This window comes from Emydura macquarii, unplaced genomic scaffold (genome assembly GCF_026122565.2).
Source record: "Emydura macquarii macquarii isolate MOO-44397 ecotype Brisbane River unplaced genomic scaffold, CSIRO-AGI_Emac_v2 contig_691, whole genome shotgun sequence".
NCBI classification, from domain to species: Eukaryota; Metazoa; Chordata; order Testudines; family Chelidae; genus Emydura; species Emydura macquarii.
The window spans coordinates 321,178-341,807 of NW_027130828.1; the positions used below are offsets into that span (position 1 = coordinate 321,178).

A 20,630-nucleotide genomic window follows, 5' to 3' on the forward strand; every position below is an offset into this window, starting at 1 on the left:
GAACTGGAGTGATGAAGGTAGAGTCTAGTTGCTGTTCTCATTTAACATCCTTTCCTCCTCTGTGACTGGGTCCCTATCCTTATCAAGGGCTACCTCCAATTTCTATTATAAAGCGTCTAAGAATATTTCAGCATCTGAATTATGAGTGGCTCAATGATTATTTGGAAAAGTTAAACTGTCTTGTGTGGGAAAATAAAAAACTGTTCCAAGAAATACACACATTTTAAGTGCATTTCCACAGAGAAATAAAATGTACCCAATAATGCCTCATAAAGCCAACTGGACAATGTGCATCAAAGAATCCAAGAAATCTGAAGTGGAAAACACCTATCAAGCAATTCTAGTTCAGACCCGGGCCAATACAGGGAAGTGTATTTTCAAAGGCAGGAATTATTTAGGAGATTGAAAGGGGTAAAACTAGAATGTAATAAAATTAAGAAAAGGAAAATTTAGAATGGAAAGTCTTCTTAACAGGAATCCAGTCTTACCTACCACAGTATATGGTGCTTGTAAGGAATACTGGTGAATAAGATTTGTGGGTGTGTATGTTGCATGCTGCTTTGCAGATGATCCATGTCCTTTACGGAAGGCCTAAGCTAACACCTCTTTGTTGTACAAAAATCAGTACAATGTACTATATTCTATATGACTTCAACAGACAATAGGTTAAATGTATTTCTAATTTAAATCAGGAAAAAAATTATACAGAAGGACCAAGAAGCCATCCTTTTAACTTCCTTTGCATAGTTAATATTTTTAAAAACCCAAATTAAGCAAGAAAACATCCAGCTTTCATGAGAAATATACTTATGCAATGCTCACAGGAACCCATGCCAATCAGCTTCTGAAGTGTAGAAGCCAGATGTATTTATTGGTTGAATCACTATCTAAACATTCTTCCTTCCCCTGGATAAGCACATACAGCTCATATTAGCTCAATGGGAGTTTTGTGCAGAAATGGAAGGAAAAAAGAGACCCAGTGAGTTAGTTTGCTCACTCTGTGATACTTCTGGAGACAAGATGCATTTGGTTTACTTAAGGAAAAGATAGACTTCAAATGAGAATTCATCACTGCATGCTGAAAGAAACAGATCCACCACCTAATTGTACCTGTAGACACAGCTTCGACTTCTGGGAGAATTCCGAATCGGTACCCGCCAGTTGGGCCCCAGTGTGGCATACAGCCGACCCCTGTTTGTAAATTTAAACATGAGTTCTTTTCTAATCATAAATGCTGTGGTAAACACCCATTCAAACAAAACAATATCAGGAATAAAGTGAAAGAGATATGATACTAATCTCTAAGTAAGACTACAAAGCATCTGTATTTACTCAGAAATTGAAAAGATTTTATTTTCACATGTTTGTAATAAAAACAAGTATTTCCCACAGCTGTAAGAAGTGCAAAATGTTTTTATGGAATACGAATCTTTGTCAATGAATGAACATAAGGAATTCCAGGTTGAGGCTGAACACTTCACACACAGCTGGAATTTACAGGTAAAGAATAATTCACAATCTATGGGTTTATGAATCTGTTTTCCACTGCTCAGAGCATGGTATTTCCTTTTACTTGGATTTACTCTCCACTTTTATCTCTAACAAGGAAGGATTATTCTGAATGTTTATGTTGGGTGTAGATTACTTAGGAATGAGACTTTTGCCTTCATTTTCTTGCCATAATACAAAAACAAATACAAAAACAAAAGAGTTATAGACACTATAAAAAGAATAACAAATTAGGGTTTTTTTTAAATGCCATTTTGTCCCCATTGGGTATTGAATTTGGCACACCAAAGCAGTCCCTACTGCAGGAACATTTTCCCAAGTTGACTTCTAGGTCGCTCCTAATTCTCCCCAGTGCAGGGTTGCCCTCTTCAGGAATTTTTTCCCCTGCATGGCTTGCTGGAGCTGACCTTATAAGTGTGGCAGAGCCAAGCGGCAATAGCTCTCAAGAGGCTGTTTTGCAAGAGAAGATGTTTCCCTCTCTTCTAGCTGTTAACTATCTGATGTGTTTTCCTCAGATTTTTATTTCTTATTGCGATAGAAATAGCACATCCTTAAGTCTATTACACAGGAAAGACTAACTGTATGCTCAATTTTTAATGTGTATTTAGGAAGCTTTAGTTCTATAAGGATTGATGTGATAAAGTGTAGCAGTTCTAAATTTAGTCAGTGGGTGTTTGTGGCTGTAATAAATGTTCTTTAATAGATCATGTAATGTACTGTCTGTGTGTAGCTAATACATACCCTAAGAAAAAAAGAAAAGAAAAAGCTACTGGGCCTGCCCCTAACTCCACTTTTAAATCTCACCATGCTGGTAAAAATATAGGTTCAAAAGGGATATTCTAGTGTGAGACGCCTAATAATTAGGGTATAGAGTATCACGCTGATGATTCAACATATTTATGATTCAAAATAAACCAACTTTTGGATTGTAAAGCAGGTTTTCTCAGACACAGGATTAATCTTAGATTTATTTCCTCACAGAAGAAAGTCATGCCTTAAACAGAAGCACATGTAACTCTCCAGAAAATAATTCCCTCTGTCTGCAAATAAAGAGTAAATGTTCTTTTTCAATAAAAAAAATAGAGGGGTGTAGATTTCATCATCAGTTTATAGAAGAGTTCATGTACCAACGCCCCAATTCCTCATCATATGTCTGCCATCTAGAATCCCAAGAACAATCTGGTGTGGGAATCTAAGTGGGTGCCTAACTCATAGCTTTTTATATTTCTGAAAACTGTTGTGGTCTTAATATTATATATATTTAGTTGCATGAGATTTACTGGAGTCTTGTTTAGCTATGGGGATTCAGGAAAATGTACACACTCTGGCATTATTTGGCTTGGCACACAAACTAATAGAATTTGGCACTAACCTCATTTTATGGTAAGGTTTATTGATAATACTATTTGTGAAGCTTTTAATTCAGAACATCCTGCAATCAATAGGATAATCTCTCCAATGACTCCCTCGAAGATATGGGGACAAAGCAAATGCTCTGCTGCCCTTTTCTGAAACATTGTTTTATTCAGATAGTTTACGAGGTGGAGTGTGAGGGTAGAAGAGGAAAGGAATAAAGTGCTTGCTGAAGGTAGAGTTTTTGATTAATTAGTTTACACATTAGTAACACCTCAGCCAGTATGAGTTCCATTTGTAACATTTCCCCTCCTCATTACAATTAGAATCAGAAAAATGAAACCTCAGAATTTTCATGTGTCGTGAGGCTTGTGAAAACCCTTTTCATGGATTTACAATATTCAGATAATTCAATGTACTGTATTTTGGTTAGTTGACCAGTTTGTCTAAAACTATAGATTCACGGTCTTTAAGCTCAGAAGAGACCACTGTGACCATCTAGTTTCACCTCTTGCATCACACAGGCTAGAGAATTTCACCAAATGATTCCTGCATTAAGATGACTTCACCTTGTACTATAGCATAGTGTTTAAAAAGATATCCAAACTTAAATTAAAGACTCCAAGTAATGGAGAACCCCCCATATCAAACAGTAAATTGTTCCAATGGTTATTTACCCTCACAATGTTAAAAATTTGCACCTGTTTTCTAGTTTGAATTTGTCTAGCTTCACCTTCATCTTCACCTTGGATCTTGCTCTGCTTGTCCCTGCTAAATTAAAGACTCTTCTACAGCATGGTCCACACATACTTAAGTTTGATAACAAGGTACCAATTACAGTCATAGGTTCAGATTCTGCCAGTTTCTGATGTTGAGTAGCAGTTTTATAATTTTGAATAGTCAAAATCCAAAATATATATTTTTATGATGCATTTCTTCAAAATGTTTGTTATTTCTCTTCCTGAGAATTAGTTATCAATGATTTGAGAAGGCTCTCCTGATCAAGACTTTTTCATGTTACTGGAATATCCCCATTTTGGCAATTGTAACAGTTTCTTAGTCCCAAAATACAATTAGCCTCTTAGTGATTTTATGCGGTGTTGAATGAGGAAAAATGAAGACACTGAGTTATAACTCACCTTTCAAGCCCTGAAGACAGCTCTTCACTAAATTCTGAACTTTCACTACTACCTAGAAAGGAAGAATATCGATAAGTGAAAAGCTCAAGGAAAATTAAATTGCAAGAACCTGGAATCACTAGGAGAATTTTGACACAATTCTATGGAAATTGCTCATTGAACCTAGATCTGAAAGTTCCAACCTTTAGAGATCAGGATAAAATCCGACATCAGAAATAGTTCACATGGTTCCCTTCTGTCACTATGTAGTAGAATGGGTGTTGCTGCTGCTGTATTTTAAATATACAACATTTAAATGTGTCCTTTTGTTTTCATTTTCATGCTGCAGCTATTCCTACAGAACTTCAATACTGCTGGAAGACAGACTAAAGTCAGGTCTGTGGAGTGACCTTGGATTATTTCTACCCCAACAATTAAATATTAAAATAAAGTGATTAGAGATGATAGTCACTGCCTTTTTATCAAGCAACAGAATTTGTTAACATGGAGAACATACTAGCCCTGTGTCACGGTCTGGAGCCATGTGATGTTAGCTTAATGCCATTTACATTAATGGTTCCTGTCTCCCTCAACTCATTCATCCTTTACCACTCAGGCTAACATAGCCATTTTACTGAAATTCAGCCTCTGTTGTACATAAACAGACTTTGCCTTAATCCAGAGGTTTTCTAATGGGAGGGGCAGAGAATATTAGGAGGGGGAGGGGCGCAAACGGCAACACCAGGCGGCTTGGACCAGCCAGGGTTTGGGGAGGGAGCACCACCCACACCCGACTCATCTCAGGGGGCCACCCAACCTGTGGGTCATTGTCAGCTTCAGCTCCTGGCAGCCTCCACACCCAGTGCTGGCTCTGCCCCCAGAGACCATCACACACACCTTCCTCCACCCTGAAAATCCAAAGGGGGTGGGGCAAGTATTGTATCTATTTTTGTCTGGGTTGGGGGGAGCGAAATCAAAAATTTTAACTCAAAGGGGGGGCTCAGCTAAAAAGTTTGAAAACCGCTGCCTTAATCTGTCAATGAGTGACCTGCTAATGCTTAGTATAAAGCAGAGTGGGCTGTCTCTCAGACCTGCATTTATCTCTTGGTTAAGGAGAATTCAGAAGTTTAGTGGCAATCCCAAGCTCTTCTTTGTCAAAAACACTGCTGGCCTGTCCATCTCCTTCTGCTGTGGGGGTAGGCTAAGTCACATAAGGAAGTGGTTGTGAGGATCCACAGTTCTTAAATCTGGGTCTGCAGGTCCCCAGGCAGCTTTTGCATTCTGGCTATCACCTGAGTGACTAATGGAACTCTAGCCCTCAGGGCTGCCCTGACTGGAGGAGGGCTCAGACTCACCAGTTGGTCCAGCTGCACTATTTAAGTGAGGAGGCGGCCCAAGAAGTTGTCTGTGCAACAGAGTGAATCCTGGCTGGCTGCTACATCAGACCCTGCCTTCTCACCTGACTCCTGAGCCCTGCTTTCCTGACTGATTCCTGCCTTTGGCGTGGACTAATGCACAGTGTAGATAAGCCCATAATCATGCATTTAGAACCCTACCACCCTGCTGCCACCAGTATCCCTCTTCTGTTGAACCCTAATGAAGCAGTTAAAGTCTCACACAGCCCAGAGTTACTTGCCCTATGTGATGTGCTAGTAGCTGCTAGTAAGACAGCAAGAATAAGGCCATTGAATTTCAATGATTCAGCCTCTGGCTGAAAAGAATGTAGATTTCCTATTGATTTAATCACAAGGCAGCTTGGCATGGGAAGGAACTCATCAGCCTTAACTTTATGCCAGGTTGCTTTTGCAGGCAACATCGCAATTACTTTTTCAAGAGGAATACACCAGTCAGTGGAAAAGAGACTCCATTGTTTCAACTTTCTTTTACAACAAAGCAGAGATAGGGCAAAGGTCAGAAGTATCTTTTCATCTGATTCAGCCAACCTTACTCACATGAGTAGTTTAATCAGTTTAATCTCTCAACCTTTCCACATTATTGTACCCCTTTCAGGAGACTGATTTGTCTTCTGTACCCCCAAGTTTCACCTCACTGAAAAACTACTTGCTTTCAAAATCAGACATAAAGAGTCATAGCACACTACTACTGAAAAATTGCTTACTTTCTGATTTTACCATATAATTATAAAATATATACATTGGAATATAAATATTGTATTTATATTTCAGTGTATAGTGTACAGAGCAGTATAAACGAGTCATGTCTGTAAGAAATTTTAATTTGTACTGACTTTGCTAGTGCTTTTTATGTAGCCTGTTGTAAAACTAGGCACCTATCTAGATGAGTTGATGTATTCCCTGGTAGACCTCTGTGTACCCCCAGGGGTACGTGTAGCCCTGGTTGAGAATCACTGGGTTAAATGGCCCTATTGCAGAATCCTGCCTTTCAAGTGGACGTTTGTTTCAGATTAATTTCCTCAAAACTACAAAGATTGAAAAACTGAATTTTTCCTAACTTGAATGGTTTTGATTTTCTTCATCTAGACTTGAGCTACACGGAGCCAGTATATTGTCTAAAAGACCAGAAAAGGTTTTGTGGCTCTAATTACTTGTCAGTACACATCTTTAAACATTCTTACATCCTTAAAAGCATCCTGCACTAATGCTCTTCTTTTTGCTGTAGTTTGCTCAGGGTACTCTGCTTCTGGTAATGCCTTCATTATAGTACCATCCTCAGGCCAACCTAACTTTACACTAATACAGGTTAAAAAAATGGACCTTGTGCAAAAATAGCTCTCACACTTATTCTCTTTTCATTAATGAACTTTTTGGTGATGAAAAGTGCTCGTCTGACATCCCATATATGTACAGCATGGACACTGACAGAACTTCCCCCAGGCCACCTCTATCTTGTTCTAGCAAGACAATCTCTAGTGGGGGAGAATAGATCTGTGTGGATGAGCTGAGCTAAGCTGCATAAAAATTGAGTGGGTAGTTGAGAGGTGGTTCCAATCTACTTTCTCCCACAAAAATGACCAATCTTTCTTTGTTCAGAAGCTAAACAATCTTTCTGCTTCTGTAGTTATAGGTTCCACTGCATACTTCAAAGCAGCAGAGACAGACAAGCAGAAAATTCAGCAAGCCATAGAGTTCTTACCTATCGAAATTCCATTGGTGAAAACTGAGTTTAGTGTGTGGTTTCTGACAGGACTGTGGGATTCTAGGACACTGTCATCCAGCAGGTGGCGTGGCTTCTCTGTTGGAAACGTTGCACTTTTACTTTCAACTACACTGAACTGACACATCATACTGGAAAATTGGAAAAGAAAAAAAAATGCTAAAGCTCTTACGTAATCTGATAACATCCATTCACTCCTGTTTTTTTCCACTCAGACTTTGCCTCACCATACAATGATCACAAATGTCAATAAATTCTTTACTAGCATGCAGTTAAATGGGATTTCTCACATTTTCTTACTGCTTATACATATGCTGGATGAAAAACCTATTCAGACTTTGGATTTTAGTAGTTTGTATGGTTAACTATTGTTGTATTTGTGCACATGGGACTTTATGACTCCTTACTGTACAGAGGCTGTGTAATCTAGTGGTGAAAAGCATAGATAAAAGACTGCATGCTCCCCACCTAATCCACTGCTGAATGGTCCTCAGTTAACCTAATCAACTGACACTGTGACACTAGGCAAGTCACATGACCTCTCTCTGCCTCAATCCACCTACTTGTAAAATTGGGTAGATGCAGAAAGCTTAATTGAAAAGGAGATGCTGCCATTGATCTGAGTTTTCCTTAGTAAACGGTAAAGAGAGTCTCTCTCTAACCAGTACACGTCAGATAATACAGTGCAGAAAGACGACAACTTTTCAGAACAGTAATGGGTGCCAGAGATATGTAATTTTCCTTGGCTGGATCACTGAGATGTTAAAAATCTGTTATGCACATCAGACATTCACACAAATCAAAGTGGAGAGTATAAGAGTTGCACTGAAACGAGTATTGCCAACTTTTCCTGGCACTAGTAGGAAGCACAGTATCAGTCAAAACAACAGACAAGTGTTAAGACGTCTTTCTGGAAAATCCTGGAGCACATAAACTAATGCCTGAATCACTCTAATAGTACAAGAAATTGGAGAGGGGCATAAGAGGAAAACCATCTGATATATCTAAGAACTCTCAATGGCTGGATTAAACCCTAATGATGCTTGAACGGAGAGAGGCTGAGACAGAGTGGAGCACCCACTTGTTTCCCAAGCTGTGACTCTTCCTGTGTCTTGGTACAGGAGGGGTTGGGAGGCTGGCTGCCATTGAGGCATCAGGACAAGTTGGTCTCCTGCTGAACCTCATAGTTGCTGACACCTCTGATGGACCTAAAAATAGAAATAAATTAATGCTGAACTGATGCAAACAACAGAAATTCCACAGGTTGGTTTTGATGGTTTTCTTTGTTTTTGAGAGGGCTCAGAAATCCAGCAGAGACTTCCAGAAATAAGGTCAGATGATAAAACAGCCACTACTTAAACTGGTTTGTTACAGATTTCAAAAGGCAGCTGCATTTATGAAATAGTGTCTCTTGCCTACTGGGTTACACCATCTGTTTCTATATAACGATCCATCCAATTAAAGCAAAATGGAAATGGAAGTAATCCTCAAAACATTCCTGCACATATTTTTAGTGACGAACTCCCACAAAAAGTCTTGGCCACTTACAACAGTTGGACTTGCCAACACGTAACTTGCACAGCCATAAAGTCAGTTTGTGCTTCAAGGATAAGCAGTAATGTCTAACAAACCATATGTTCTGAATTTGGTTCACAACCTCATCCAGCTGTAAACAGTTTGCTCATATTGACTCATAGCATGAATATCTGAGAGAAAGCAGGGACTTTTCATATAGCTTACGGCCAGAAAGATGTGTTATTTCTCAATTATTTGTGATCTTTGGGGATTTAGGAACATCTCACTGCAAATTATTCTCCTTCTCATTTCCCAGATTTTATCAGGATCCATAGTCACCATGGTGATTATGCAAGGCTGCTCTTGTTCCTCCTTCTGAATGCTATTTGCAAGAGGCTTGCAGCGCTCTTGGCTAGGAAGCAGAGAACAACATAGTTAGCAACTTCTCATGTCTCTGGAGGTGGGTCACTGCACTTGAGGCTACTCTTTGTTTCACAGTAAACAGTTATATTTCACTTTGAAACTGTTTAATTGTGACTTTAACACTGGTGACAGATTCCAGACTGACGGCCTTGGAAACAGGTCGCTCAGCTTATCCCCAGTTCAGGTACAACTCAGGCAGCAGTAATGTAAGCAGGGAATGATTCTTGAGGGTTTAAGAATTCCTTAGCATCCATGGCCCATTCAGTTCCTGGCCTCTCTGCTGAAACTGCTTTCAGGGGCCAACTGTGATGGAGATTCTGTGATGTGAAATGCCATGTTTAGCTGACCAAACCTCTCCCTCTCCCCACCCCAAGTTTATAGCTGAGATGTCTTTTTGGTTTGGAGAAAAAGCTTCTGGATGCCTGCATGTGCTGGAAATAGATAGGTGCCATCAGAGACGCTTTGGTTTAAAATGCTCCTTTATTGAGGCAGAAGAACTTTCCACTGCATAATAGTGTAACAGTTGGATCTGGAGAAAGACTAAAACCAGGAATGGCTGGGCATGTGCCACAGATCAAACACCATGCACAGGGCAGGCATAGAATATATTCCACAAACGTTTCTCCTGCTTTGGCCTGAGAACTCATGGCATAGACTGCAGTGAATCAAAGACCAGTTGCTCCCTCAAGAAAGAACAGTGCATCCATTAATGAGAGTGAGCTGCTAACTGGAGAAGAACTGATATTATAAAGAAGATTCAGAGTTTTTTACGGTCCAGTCCAGCTGTCAGCCTGGAGTTTTACTAACTTAGAAGAAACAGACAGACCTTAGTGAAAGATTATTTACACTGTAATTTCTCCATATTGTAGGCTCAAAGATGCCACCATGAACTGTGCCATCAGAGCGAATCAAAATGGTTGCTCCCAGTCAGCAATGGGAAAACTTCCTATGAACACTCCAGGGCACCTTTTATCCTGCTTTTTAGTTAACAAAGAAAGATGCCTAAGGATAAAATGATATTGTAGAAGGAGAAATACGACATTGGTTCTTACAACCAAAAGAGAGGAAATAAACAAACACTTTAGATGCATCATTTACTGGATTGTCATTTGGTGGGTAAACACAAAGAGAGAAGTTATCTGATTTTGTCTTCCACCTTTTTTTCCAATGCTTGTCTGAATGGTTTTCCTAAGTGTTTGTTCTTGCTACAACTTGTTTATCATGTGAATGAGAATTTATGACACTTAACTCTCTGGCAGAGTGAGTCACTTTGGCATATGTGGCTTCAGAGAAGGCTTTTTGTTTAAAGGTCAAACACATTTCCAAAAAATGCATTTTTAATCATTTCTTGATCCAGAGATTCAACCAGAACCACATGTTTGGGGGTTAAAGGAAAATAACTTTCTGAGCAAAGTTTCTGTGGTATTTTAAATTAAAAAACTGACGTGACTCTGAGAGGACCACCAATGCCTTTTTCCAAAGTGCTGTAGGCTCCACCTTCTTCTTCTGCATTTGTGGCAGAGCACAGATTGAAATCAAAAAAGTAAACCTGAGCAGTGCTCTGATTAGGTTAGCGTGTTAGTGAATGGATATTGATAGATAGTATTATGTTAGGGCTGGAAATCGTGCCTAACAAGAAAGTACATTTTGCTAAGGCCTTGTTAAATCCAAGCAGAAACCAATTAAGAGTGTGTTCAGAAGTGTTTAAATTGCTCAGAACTTTTTGACTTGAAATTTCCCCCAACCTGACCAACAGACCAGCTCCTCAGAGGCAACTGTTTTCATACACAGTTTGCTATGCTTTCCCATCAGATGTTTTTGAGTTACTTGTGAACAACAGAATTCCTGAAAATGCTGAAGAACAGTACTTTCCTTCCTCTCTAATAACTTAAAAACATATATACCTCTGGGCTGAGACCAGCATGGATACTTTCAACACCAAAGGAGAATTTTTCTAAAAGTTATGAGCATGTGAAAATGGGGAGATTATAATAAAAGTCCCAATGTAGCCTTAAAGCTTAATGTAGCTTCACTTGGCTTCTTCAGGTTATCATCACAGCTTGTGACATGCTAAAATCCTTAATGACCCCTCCCCACATTGCTTTGCAGGTTTGCTTGCAGGCATGGTTCAGTTTTCTAGTGACACCTGCTGTGTCAGTCACAAACCCTTTTCCTTAGTACCAGGAGTTGGGTTGTATAATGAGAAAATCTGATTCCTGTCAGGATATTAAATAATTATAAATCTGTGAGTGTGTTGAAACAGCAACCATAATAAATGGCTGACACTAAAATAGGTGAGGGAGCAGAGATTTCATTCTAAATGATACTGGAATACCAAATTGGAGCTTCTGTATAGGTCAAATGAAATAATTATATTCTGCATTTATAGAACTTAGCACATATGTAGCTCAATTTAAATGTATACCCCAAATTAAAAAACATAGTAAAAGGACCAAAAAAAGTGTCACTGTGGCTAAACAGCAAAGTAAAAGAAGCAGTTAGAGGCAAAAAGGCATCCTTTAAGAAGTGGAAGTTAAATCCTATTGAGGAAAATTGAAAGGAGCATAAATGCTGGCAAATGAACTGTAAAATATAATTAGGAAGGCCAAAAAAGCATTTGAAGAATAGCTAGCCAAAGACTGAAAAAGTAACAGCAAAACATTTTTTAAGTACATCAGGGTATGTCTATACTGACGGTGTCAAAGTTGCCGCCATAAGATCGATGTTTATGACTTGATTGAGCAGTCAATGTAGACCTGCTCAATTGATCAGGAAGTCGATGCGGTAAATCCACCCCCTCATGTGGCGTAGCGCTGCGTTGATGGGAACACGGTTCCCGCCGGGGCAATGCAGTGAAGACGGCGCGCAGAAGGGAAGCACAGCAGTCGACGGGAGTTACGCAAGCTACTCTGTGTAGTTTGACTGCCGCTGAATCTCCAGGTAAGTGTAAGACCAGGGCTCAGAAGCAGGAAGCCTGCTAAACAACCAGTGGGGCCACTAGACAATTGAGATACTGAAGGAGCACGCAAGGAAAATAAGGTTATTGCGGAGAAAATAAATGAATTCTTTGCATTGGTCTTCACAGCTGAGGATGTGAGGGAGATTCCCAAACCTGAGCCATTCTTTTTAGATGACAAAGCTGAGGAACTGTCCCAGATTGAGGTGTCATTGAAGGTGGTTTTGGAACAAATTGATAAATTAAACAGTAATAAGTCAACAGGACCAGATGGTATCCAACAAGAATTCTGAAGGAACTCAAATGTGAAATTGTAGAACTACTTAACTGTGGTTTGTAACCTATCATTTAAAACAGCTTCTGTACCAGATGACTGGAGGATAGCTAATGTGACGCCAATTTTCAAAAAAGGCACCTGAGGGAATCCTGGCAATTACCAGCTGGTAAGCCTAACTTCAGAACCAGGCAAATTGTTTGAAACTATAATAAAGAATAGAATTATCAGACACATAGATGAATACGATTTGTTGGGGAAGAATCAACATGGTTTTTGTAAAGGGAAATCGTGCCTACTAATCTATTGGAATTCTTTGCGGGAGTCAACAAGCATGTGAACAAGGGTGATCCAGTGGATATAGTGCACTTAGATTTTTAGAAAGCCTTTGACAAGGTCCCTCACCAAAGGCTCTTAAGCAAAGTAAGTGGTCATGGGATAAGAGGGAAGGTCCTCTCCTGGATCAGTAACTGGTTAAAAGATAGGAAACAATAAATGGTCAGTTTTCAGAATAGAGAGAGGAAAATAGTGGTATCCCCCAGGGGTCTGTACTGGGATCAGTACTGTTCAACATATTCATTAATGATCTGGATAAAGCGGTAAACAGCGAGGTGGCAAATTTTCAGATGATACAAAACTACTCAAGATAGATAAGTCCAAAGCAGACTGTGAAGAATTACAAAGGGATCTCACAAAACTGAGTGACTGGGCAATGAAATGGCAGATGAAATTCAGTGCTGATAAATGCAAAGTAATGCACATTGGAAAACATAATCCCAACTATACATATCAAATGATGGGATCTAAATTACCTATTACCACTCATGAAAGAGATCATGGAGTCACTGTGGATAGTTCTCTGAAAACATCCACTCAGTGTGCAGCAGCAGTCAAAAAAGCTAACAATGTTGGAAATCATTAGGAAAGGGACAAATAATAAGACAGATAGTATCATATTGCCTGTTTATAAATCCATGGTACGCTCACAGCTTGAATCCTGTGTGCAGATCTGGTCACTCCATCTCAAAAAAGATATACTGGAATTGGAAAAGATACAGAAAAGGGCAACAACAATGATTAGGAGTATGGAACGGCTTCCACATGAGGAAAGATTAATAAGACTGGGACTTTTCAGCTTGGAAAAGAGACTACTACTGGGGGTATGACAGCGGTCTATAAAATCAAGACTGGTGTGGAGAAAGTAAATAAGGAAGTGTTATTTACTCCTTTTCATAACACAAGAACTAGGGGTCAGTAAATGAAATTAATAGGGAGCAGGTTTAAAATGAACAAAAGGAAGTATTTCTTCACACAACGCACAGTCAACCTGTGGAACTCCGTGCCAGAGGGTGTTGTGAAGGCCAAGACTATAATGGGGTTCAAAAGAGAATTAGATAAATTCATGGAGGATAGATCTATCAATGGCTATTAGCCAGGATAGGCAGGGATTGCCATTTGCCAGAGCCTGGGAATGGCTGACAGGATGGATCACTTGATGATTACCTGTTCTATTCATTCCCTCTGAAGCACCTGGCATTGGCCATTGTTGGAAGACATGATACTGGGCTAGATGGACTACTGGTCTGACCCACTATGACTGTTCTTCTGAAGAACAGAATCCAATGCTTACAAACAGTATGAACCAATACATACAGGTAAGCGAACATTTTTATCAAGAAAAGGACCACAAGGCAAGTACTTCTTCAGACACAGCTACTCCTTCTATATCTAACATAAAACTTGTTGATCACAGGCTAAGCAAACTAAATGAAATAGAACAATAACGTTTTTGAAAGGCACCTTGAAATAATGGTGGCAACATTCTGAAAAGATCCAGACAACAAGGAAGCAATTAAAATCAGAACTTTTAGTTGGCACAAATCTAACACAAGTTACTATTTCAGCCAACCTCTTGTAGATAACATAAGGGATTATAACTAAAGAATATCTAGAAAAAGCCGAACTTTGGTCAAGGAAATCTCTCCCTAGGCATACATTCAATTACAAAGTGCATATATGATAGTTCATTGCTATTCATAGTAGTTTAACAAACGGATGAATTCAACTTCCATCCTGGAGATCTAGATATTTGGTTCCTGAGCAAAAATAGATGTAGATGTTGCATAGTATAGTTGCTAATTAACAATGCAAGTCACATTATAAAAAGGCATTTACATGTGGTAGTTATATATTAGGATCTCAAATATCATAATTAAAAATCTAAAACTCCACAATTCTGAGGGGCTAAGTTCTTCATAACTTTTCTTTGTTTCCTAATGTGAAAAGTCAGTTAACTCAAAAGTCAGTTAACTCAAACTCAGTTAAATGTCTTCAAATATCTCAGGCAGGATGTGGTTTTAAGTGTTTTTAAATAATGTATAGGTTCAAGTGCTATGCCTATCAAAGCAAGCAGAAGAAAGCGCTAACTTGTGCAGTAACTGAGGTTCTTCAAGAGTGTGTCATTGGGGGTGCTCGACTTTAGGTGTTGGCGTGTCCTCGCGTCCCTTGATCGGAGATTTAACAGCAGTACTCATCTGGGTCACGCATGTGCAGATCTTGTCTTGTGGTGCCGTTGGCGCCTCTTTTGGCACAAACACGACCTGACCCACTCTGTTTCTTCTCTACTTAGAGACCAGTGTATGAACTCAGAAGTAGAGGGGACAAGGGGGGAATTGTAGAGTCCCCCCACGGATACAGAACCTCAGTTATTGCACGAGGCAAGTCACCCTCTCTCCTTCAAATTGTGTCCCTGTGGGTGCTCCACTTTAGGTGATTTTAGAGCAGTGCCCCTCGTTTGGTGGAAGGGAATTCGGAGTTTTTTGGTTGGACAGTTGAAAGTACTGGAAGTCCCATAGCGGCATCTCTTGTAGATGCGCGATCGACGGCATAATGTTTTGTGAATGTGCGAGCAGAGGCCCATGTAGCTGCCTTACATATATCTGTAATAGGGATGTTGTTGAGGAATGCTATAGACACTGACATTGCTCTGATTGAATGTGTTTTAGTGCCCAAGAGAGCTTGTAAGTTTTTTAGTTTATAGCATGAATGGATGCACCCCGCTACCCACTTTGATAATCTCTGAGTAGATATTGGTTTGCATTTTGTGCATTCCATCACTGATACAAAGAACTTCTCTGATTTTCTAAAGGGTTTTGTTCTGTTTAGGTAGAAGGCTATTGCCCATCTTATGTCTAGAGTGTGCAGTGCGGCTTCCTGTGCATTGTGATGAGGTTTAGGATAGAACGTAGGTAAGTGAATCAGCTGGTTTATATGGAAGTCTGATACAATTTTGGGGAGGAAACTTGGATGAGGTCTGAGTGTAATCTTATACTTGTGGACAATTGTGTAGGCTGGATGGGCCATGAGTGCTCCAATTTCTCCTACATGGTGGGCTGATGTAATGGCTACTAGAAAGGACACTTTCATTGACATATGTAGAAGCTGAACATGTTGCTAAAGGTTCAAATGGAGTTTTGGTAATGGTCCTTAGTACTAGGTTTAAATCCCATCCCCGTGCTGTAGGGGTACGTATACTCGGGTATACCTTTTGTATCCCTCACATAAATCTTTTTACTGTTTGATGAGTGAACACTGCTTTATCTTTGATTTTGTCATGAAAGACCATAATGGCTGCTAGATGGACCTTTAGTGAGCTAATCAATAGTCCCAATTTTTTAAATTGTAGGACATATTCCAGGATGGTTGGAATGGGTGCAGATGTGATGACAATGTGTCGATCTTTGCACCAGGCAGTGAATCTATACCATTTCTGAAGGTAGGTTTTCCTTGTCATCGGTTTTCTACTATTTAATAAGATGTGTTTAACTTGCTCCGAGCATTCTAGTTCTTCTATACTGAACCATTTAGGGACCATGCTGTTAGATGAACCTTCTGTAGATCTGGGTGTAAAATCCGGCCATTGTCTTGAGAGAGAAGATCGTTATGAAGTGGGAGAACAATAGGTGTGTACAACAATATTTGAAGTATACAGGACTACCAGATTTGTCTGGGCCATGTGGGCACTACCATTATCATTATCGCCCTGTCTATGTGTATCTTCTAGATAACTCTGGGTGTCAGAGGAGTGGGTGGGAATGTGTACAGGACGTGTTCGCTCCAGTCGAGAAGAAATGCATCCTCTATCGATCCCCTTCCCATTCCCGCCCTTACACAGAAAAAGGAACATTTGTGATTTTTTGTAGTCGTGAAGATTGTTGGGTGACTCCATTGTTGGAAAATGTTTTTCAGAACCATATTGTTGAATTACCACTTGTGGTTTTGGCCGAATTGTCCACTGAGGACTTCTGAAGTGGTGTTGTGGCATCCTGGTAAGTACACCGCTGATATGTTGATATTGTGTTGGATGCATCAATTCCAGATTTTTATCGCTTCAGTGCATAGGGAGTGGGATCTTTCTCCTCCCTGTCGGTGTATGTAAAACATGCACACAATGTTGGCTGTCATTACCTTTATCGTTTTATTCTTTGTGAGTGGAAGAAGGGGGCAGCATGCATTCCAAACTGCGTGAAGCTCTTAAGAGGTTTATATGTAAACTTATTTCAGCTTTGGACCATGAGCCTCGTATGGTTCTGTAGATGTGCTCCCCAATTTATTAGGGATGCATCCGTGGTGATCATAACCGAGTGTGCTGGTTGTGCAAATGGGATTCCAGTCGTCATGTTAGTGGATCGAATCCACCATAGTAGTGTTTCTTAGACTTTGTTTGGTATCATTAGTGTTCTGTTCAAACAGTTTTTGTGTGGTTTGTAGGCAGCGGATAGTCATTCCTGTAGACATCACATGTGAAGCCGTGTGTGTTTGATCACAAAGGTAGTGGCTGCCATGTGTCACAGTAGCTGAAGGGCTGTGTGAGCAGTTAGAGTTGGGCTGTTTCTTATTGAGAGTGTTACGTCTACTTTAGTCTGGAACCTGGTTGATGGTAATGATGCTCTCGCTGTTACTGAGTTCAGGTCTGCTCCTATGAATTCCAACTGTTATGTTGGATTTAAAATGGACATTATGATGTTTATCATGAAACCTAGGTTTCAAAACAGTGATATTGTTTGCTGTGTGTCTTGGATAGCTATCTCTTGGCTGTGTGCTTTTAGTAGGCAGTCATCTAGGTAAGGGAATATTGTGATCCCTTCCCTGCGCAGATGTGCTGCTAATACGGCTAGCACTTTCGAAAAAACCATTGGTGCTGTAGAGAGGCCGAAGGGTAACACTTTGTATTGGTAATGGCTGTGTGCCAGTGTGAATCTGAGAAAGCATCTGTGCACCAGGTGGATAGTGACATGGAAATAAGTGTCTTGAAGGTCGAGGGCTGATAACCAGTCCTCCGGTTCCAGTGCCAGTATTATGGTGGACAATGTGACCATCTTGAATTTTTGTCACTTTATGAATTTGTTTAGTCTTTGAAGATCCAATATGGGTCTCCATCCCCCATTCTTCTTTTGAATCAAAAAGTAGGGGAGTAGAATCCCTTCCTTATGTGTTGTTGTGGAACGTACTCTATTCCTCCTATAAGACGGAGATGGTTCACTTCTTGCTGTAAAACTTGCACGTGAGATAAGTCCCTGAAGAGGGATGGGGAGAAGAGCTGGGTAGGAGGAAGAGATGTAAAAGGAATAGTATATCCTAAAGGGATGATCCCTAATACCCACTTGTCTGATGTAATTTCTGTCCACTTGCGCTGCAAAGATTGTAAGTGAAAGTCGAATTTGGTGGATATTGCTGATGGTGATGGACAGCAAGGGAGGTCGTTCAGACCTTTGACCAAGCCTTCAAAATTGTTATCTGTTAGATGTTGGATGGGAGGTCGACGGTGTTTGATGAGGTTGTTGATGTCTTGGTTGTCTTTGTTCCTTTGTGGATCATAGCATCTCTGGTATGAGGACTGTTGGTACCTACACTGATATGGCTAAAATCTGAATTGTTTTTTCCTTGTTGCAGGTGTATAAATGCTGAGTGTGCATAAGGTTGCTTGCGATTCCTTCATCGTGTGGAGTACCTCATCCGTTTTCTTATCAAAGGGAAAATCTTCTGTCTTGGCCTGAAACTCCTTGGGTAGGCCCACAGAGTGGGGCCAAGACTTCCTACACATAACAACCACCATAGCTGTTGTTCTGGTGGCCGTGTCAGCCACATTGAGGGAAGCCTGCAAGGCTGTTCTTGCAATGAGCTGGCCCTCATTTATGAGTGACCTGAACTGTTCTTTTTTGTTGTCTGATACGTCATTAATAAATTTAATCATTTTTGTGTAGTTGTTATAGTCATAATTTGACAAGAGAGATGCATAGTTGGCTACTTGTAATTGTAGCGTTGCAGATTAATATACTTTCCTTCCAAATAGAACTAGCTTCTTCCAATCTTTGTCATGAGGCGTTGACTTGTATGTGGTTTGCCTCTCGTTTGTGGCATCAATGACCAGAGAGTTGATGGTGCCGTGTCGGCTGTCAGTGCTGCACTGATGTTGGTGCTGTATCCGACACTGAGGTAGTCAGCGGTGCCGTGACCCTCATTGGCACTGTCTCTTTATGGGGTGCAGCAGTCAGTGTCATGTTAGCCAACAGCGCCTTCATCTTATGTGGTGCTGGTGTCGCGCCATGTGCTCGGTCGGTACTGACGGTCTCTTGCTTGGCTGCTTAGCCTGAGGTGTCTGTACCATTGCTTTTTTTGGTGCCGTGCTAGAGGAGGTTGGCTTAGTTTTGCCTCTTGAATCTACACCAGGGCATTGCGAGTCCTTTGGTGCTATGGCCTGCGCCATACCTGAGGAACCTGACGCCTCATAGGTACTTGATCTTAGGGTTTGTGTTACCCCATGGGTGAACTTCTCTTCTTCGGTGGCTCTCTCATAGGGGAGGTTGAGGATCTCTTTCTTGAAGGTTTCTCTGATTGATCTGCAGGAGATTTATCTGGCCCGACGACAGAGGAGGGTCTCAAAGACTTTTCCATCAGGATTAGCTTAAGTCTGAGATCCCTATCTCTCCTGGTCTGGCTTTGAGGTTGCTGCAATATATACATCTCTGAGGTACATGGCTCTCACCCAGACAGCAGACACTTTGTGAATGCCTGTCTGAAGCTGGGATGGTATCTCTGCATGATGTGCACCTTTTAAAATCTGGCGAACCAGGCATGTTGTCAGGTATTTAGAAAAAACTATTGTCGTCTATTAACAGGAGGAAGAGAGGAAAGAAATTTTTTTTTTAAGTTAAGATGGGTAAATGTAAGCACTAATTGACTAAAAGAAACTACTGACTAAACTAGCACTTTTAAATAAAAAGGGAACTTCAGACCACAGAAATTTGAGATGGAACTGAGGGGGTCGGGTCACGCCAAAAGAGGCACCAAGGGACAGGAACTGTGCATGGACAACCCAGACAAGTACTGCTGTAAAATCTCCACTCAAGAGATGTGATGAGGTGCTGACACCTAAAGTGGAGCACCCACAGGGACACCACTTGAAGAAGAAAGAGAGATTACTTGCCACTAAATGTAGTTCATTGAGAGCTTCTTCTGCATAGTCACACTCTTGGAAATTGTACCCTCTTAAGGCAGTGCAATTCACAAGACTGTGACTATATAGAAGCCCTGAAACAAAAATATTAAGATATAATTCCTTTTTAAGGAGCCTAGAAGAGCTTTCAGATTGAGCAGATGTCATGGCCCCAAAATACTAAAAACTAAACTTGGTTATAAAAATGGTGAAATCCTTTTTTAATGTGTGCAAGAGGACTGGATAACTCAGATTGGGGATAAATTATGGAGCCTTTCACCTGTAAAGGATGTGTTCCAATCTGGCTCAGGTTGAGGGACTGGCTAGTTTGTGAGGGAGGGTGAAAGCAGAAGGCCTTTCACCTTAGGGCACCAGTTTAAATTTGACTGCCTGATAGTGATTGACAGTCGTTACTATTTCATTAGTCTTGTGAAATGAGGTTATTGTCTAAGTCCAGTTCCTGATAAACAGTCAATATCACAACTGATCCTCCTGAATGAACAGGAGACATCTTATCCTCAGAGGTAAAATTGGGTGGGGAAGCTTGTACGGCTGCTGTTGGTGCTGTAACTGTTGTATGAATTAATGGAGAATTTCAGTCACCAACACTAAATTTAGTCAAACTTAAAAGAATGTAGTGCACATTTCATCAAACTGAGAATGCTGAGCAGACCCAACCCAGAAGATGCTGTCTCTTCTCCCTACAGGAAATTCCCACTCTTCTTTTACCATGGGATTGACACCTCATTGGTAGATTATTTATAGTCTCTTTTGCAGGGAGGAGGGTCAGTGTAAGTGATTCATTTTAAATGAAACCCAGATACTACAGTTTTTGTGTTTGCTGTAACCAAT

General features: G+C 40.4%; 1 protein-coding gene across 9 annotated transcripts in view; it reads right to left on the minus strand.

The window, feature by feature from the left end:
* Positions 1-20,630, minus strand: part of RALGPS1 (Ral GEF with PH domain and SH3 binding motif 1) — a 322,505-nt gene that overhangs the window by 14,523 nt on the left and 287,352 nt on the right. For 7 of the 9 annotated variants that reach the window (XM_067541641.1, XM_067541639.1, XM_067541645.1 and 4 more), the window contains 4 exons: positions 8,197-8,323; positions 7,095-7,246; positions 4,002-4,053; positions 1,111-1,191 (listed from right to left, as the gene is read on the minus strand). In XM_067541641.1, coding sequence (XP_067397742.1) covers positions 1,111-1,191; positions 4,002-4,053; positions 7,095-7,246; positions 8,197-8,323 — 412 coding nt within the window. Of the gene's footprint in view, positions 1-1,110; positions 1,192-4,001; positions 4,054-7,094; positions 7,247-8,196; positions 8,324-20,630 lie in introns of those variants that run through there. The other 2 variants (XM_067541646.1, XM_067541649.1) reach the window with 2 other exon arrangements.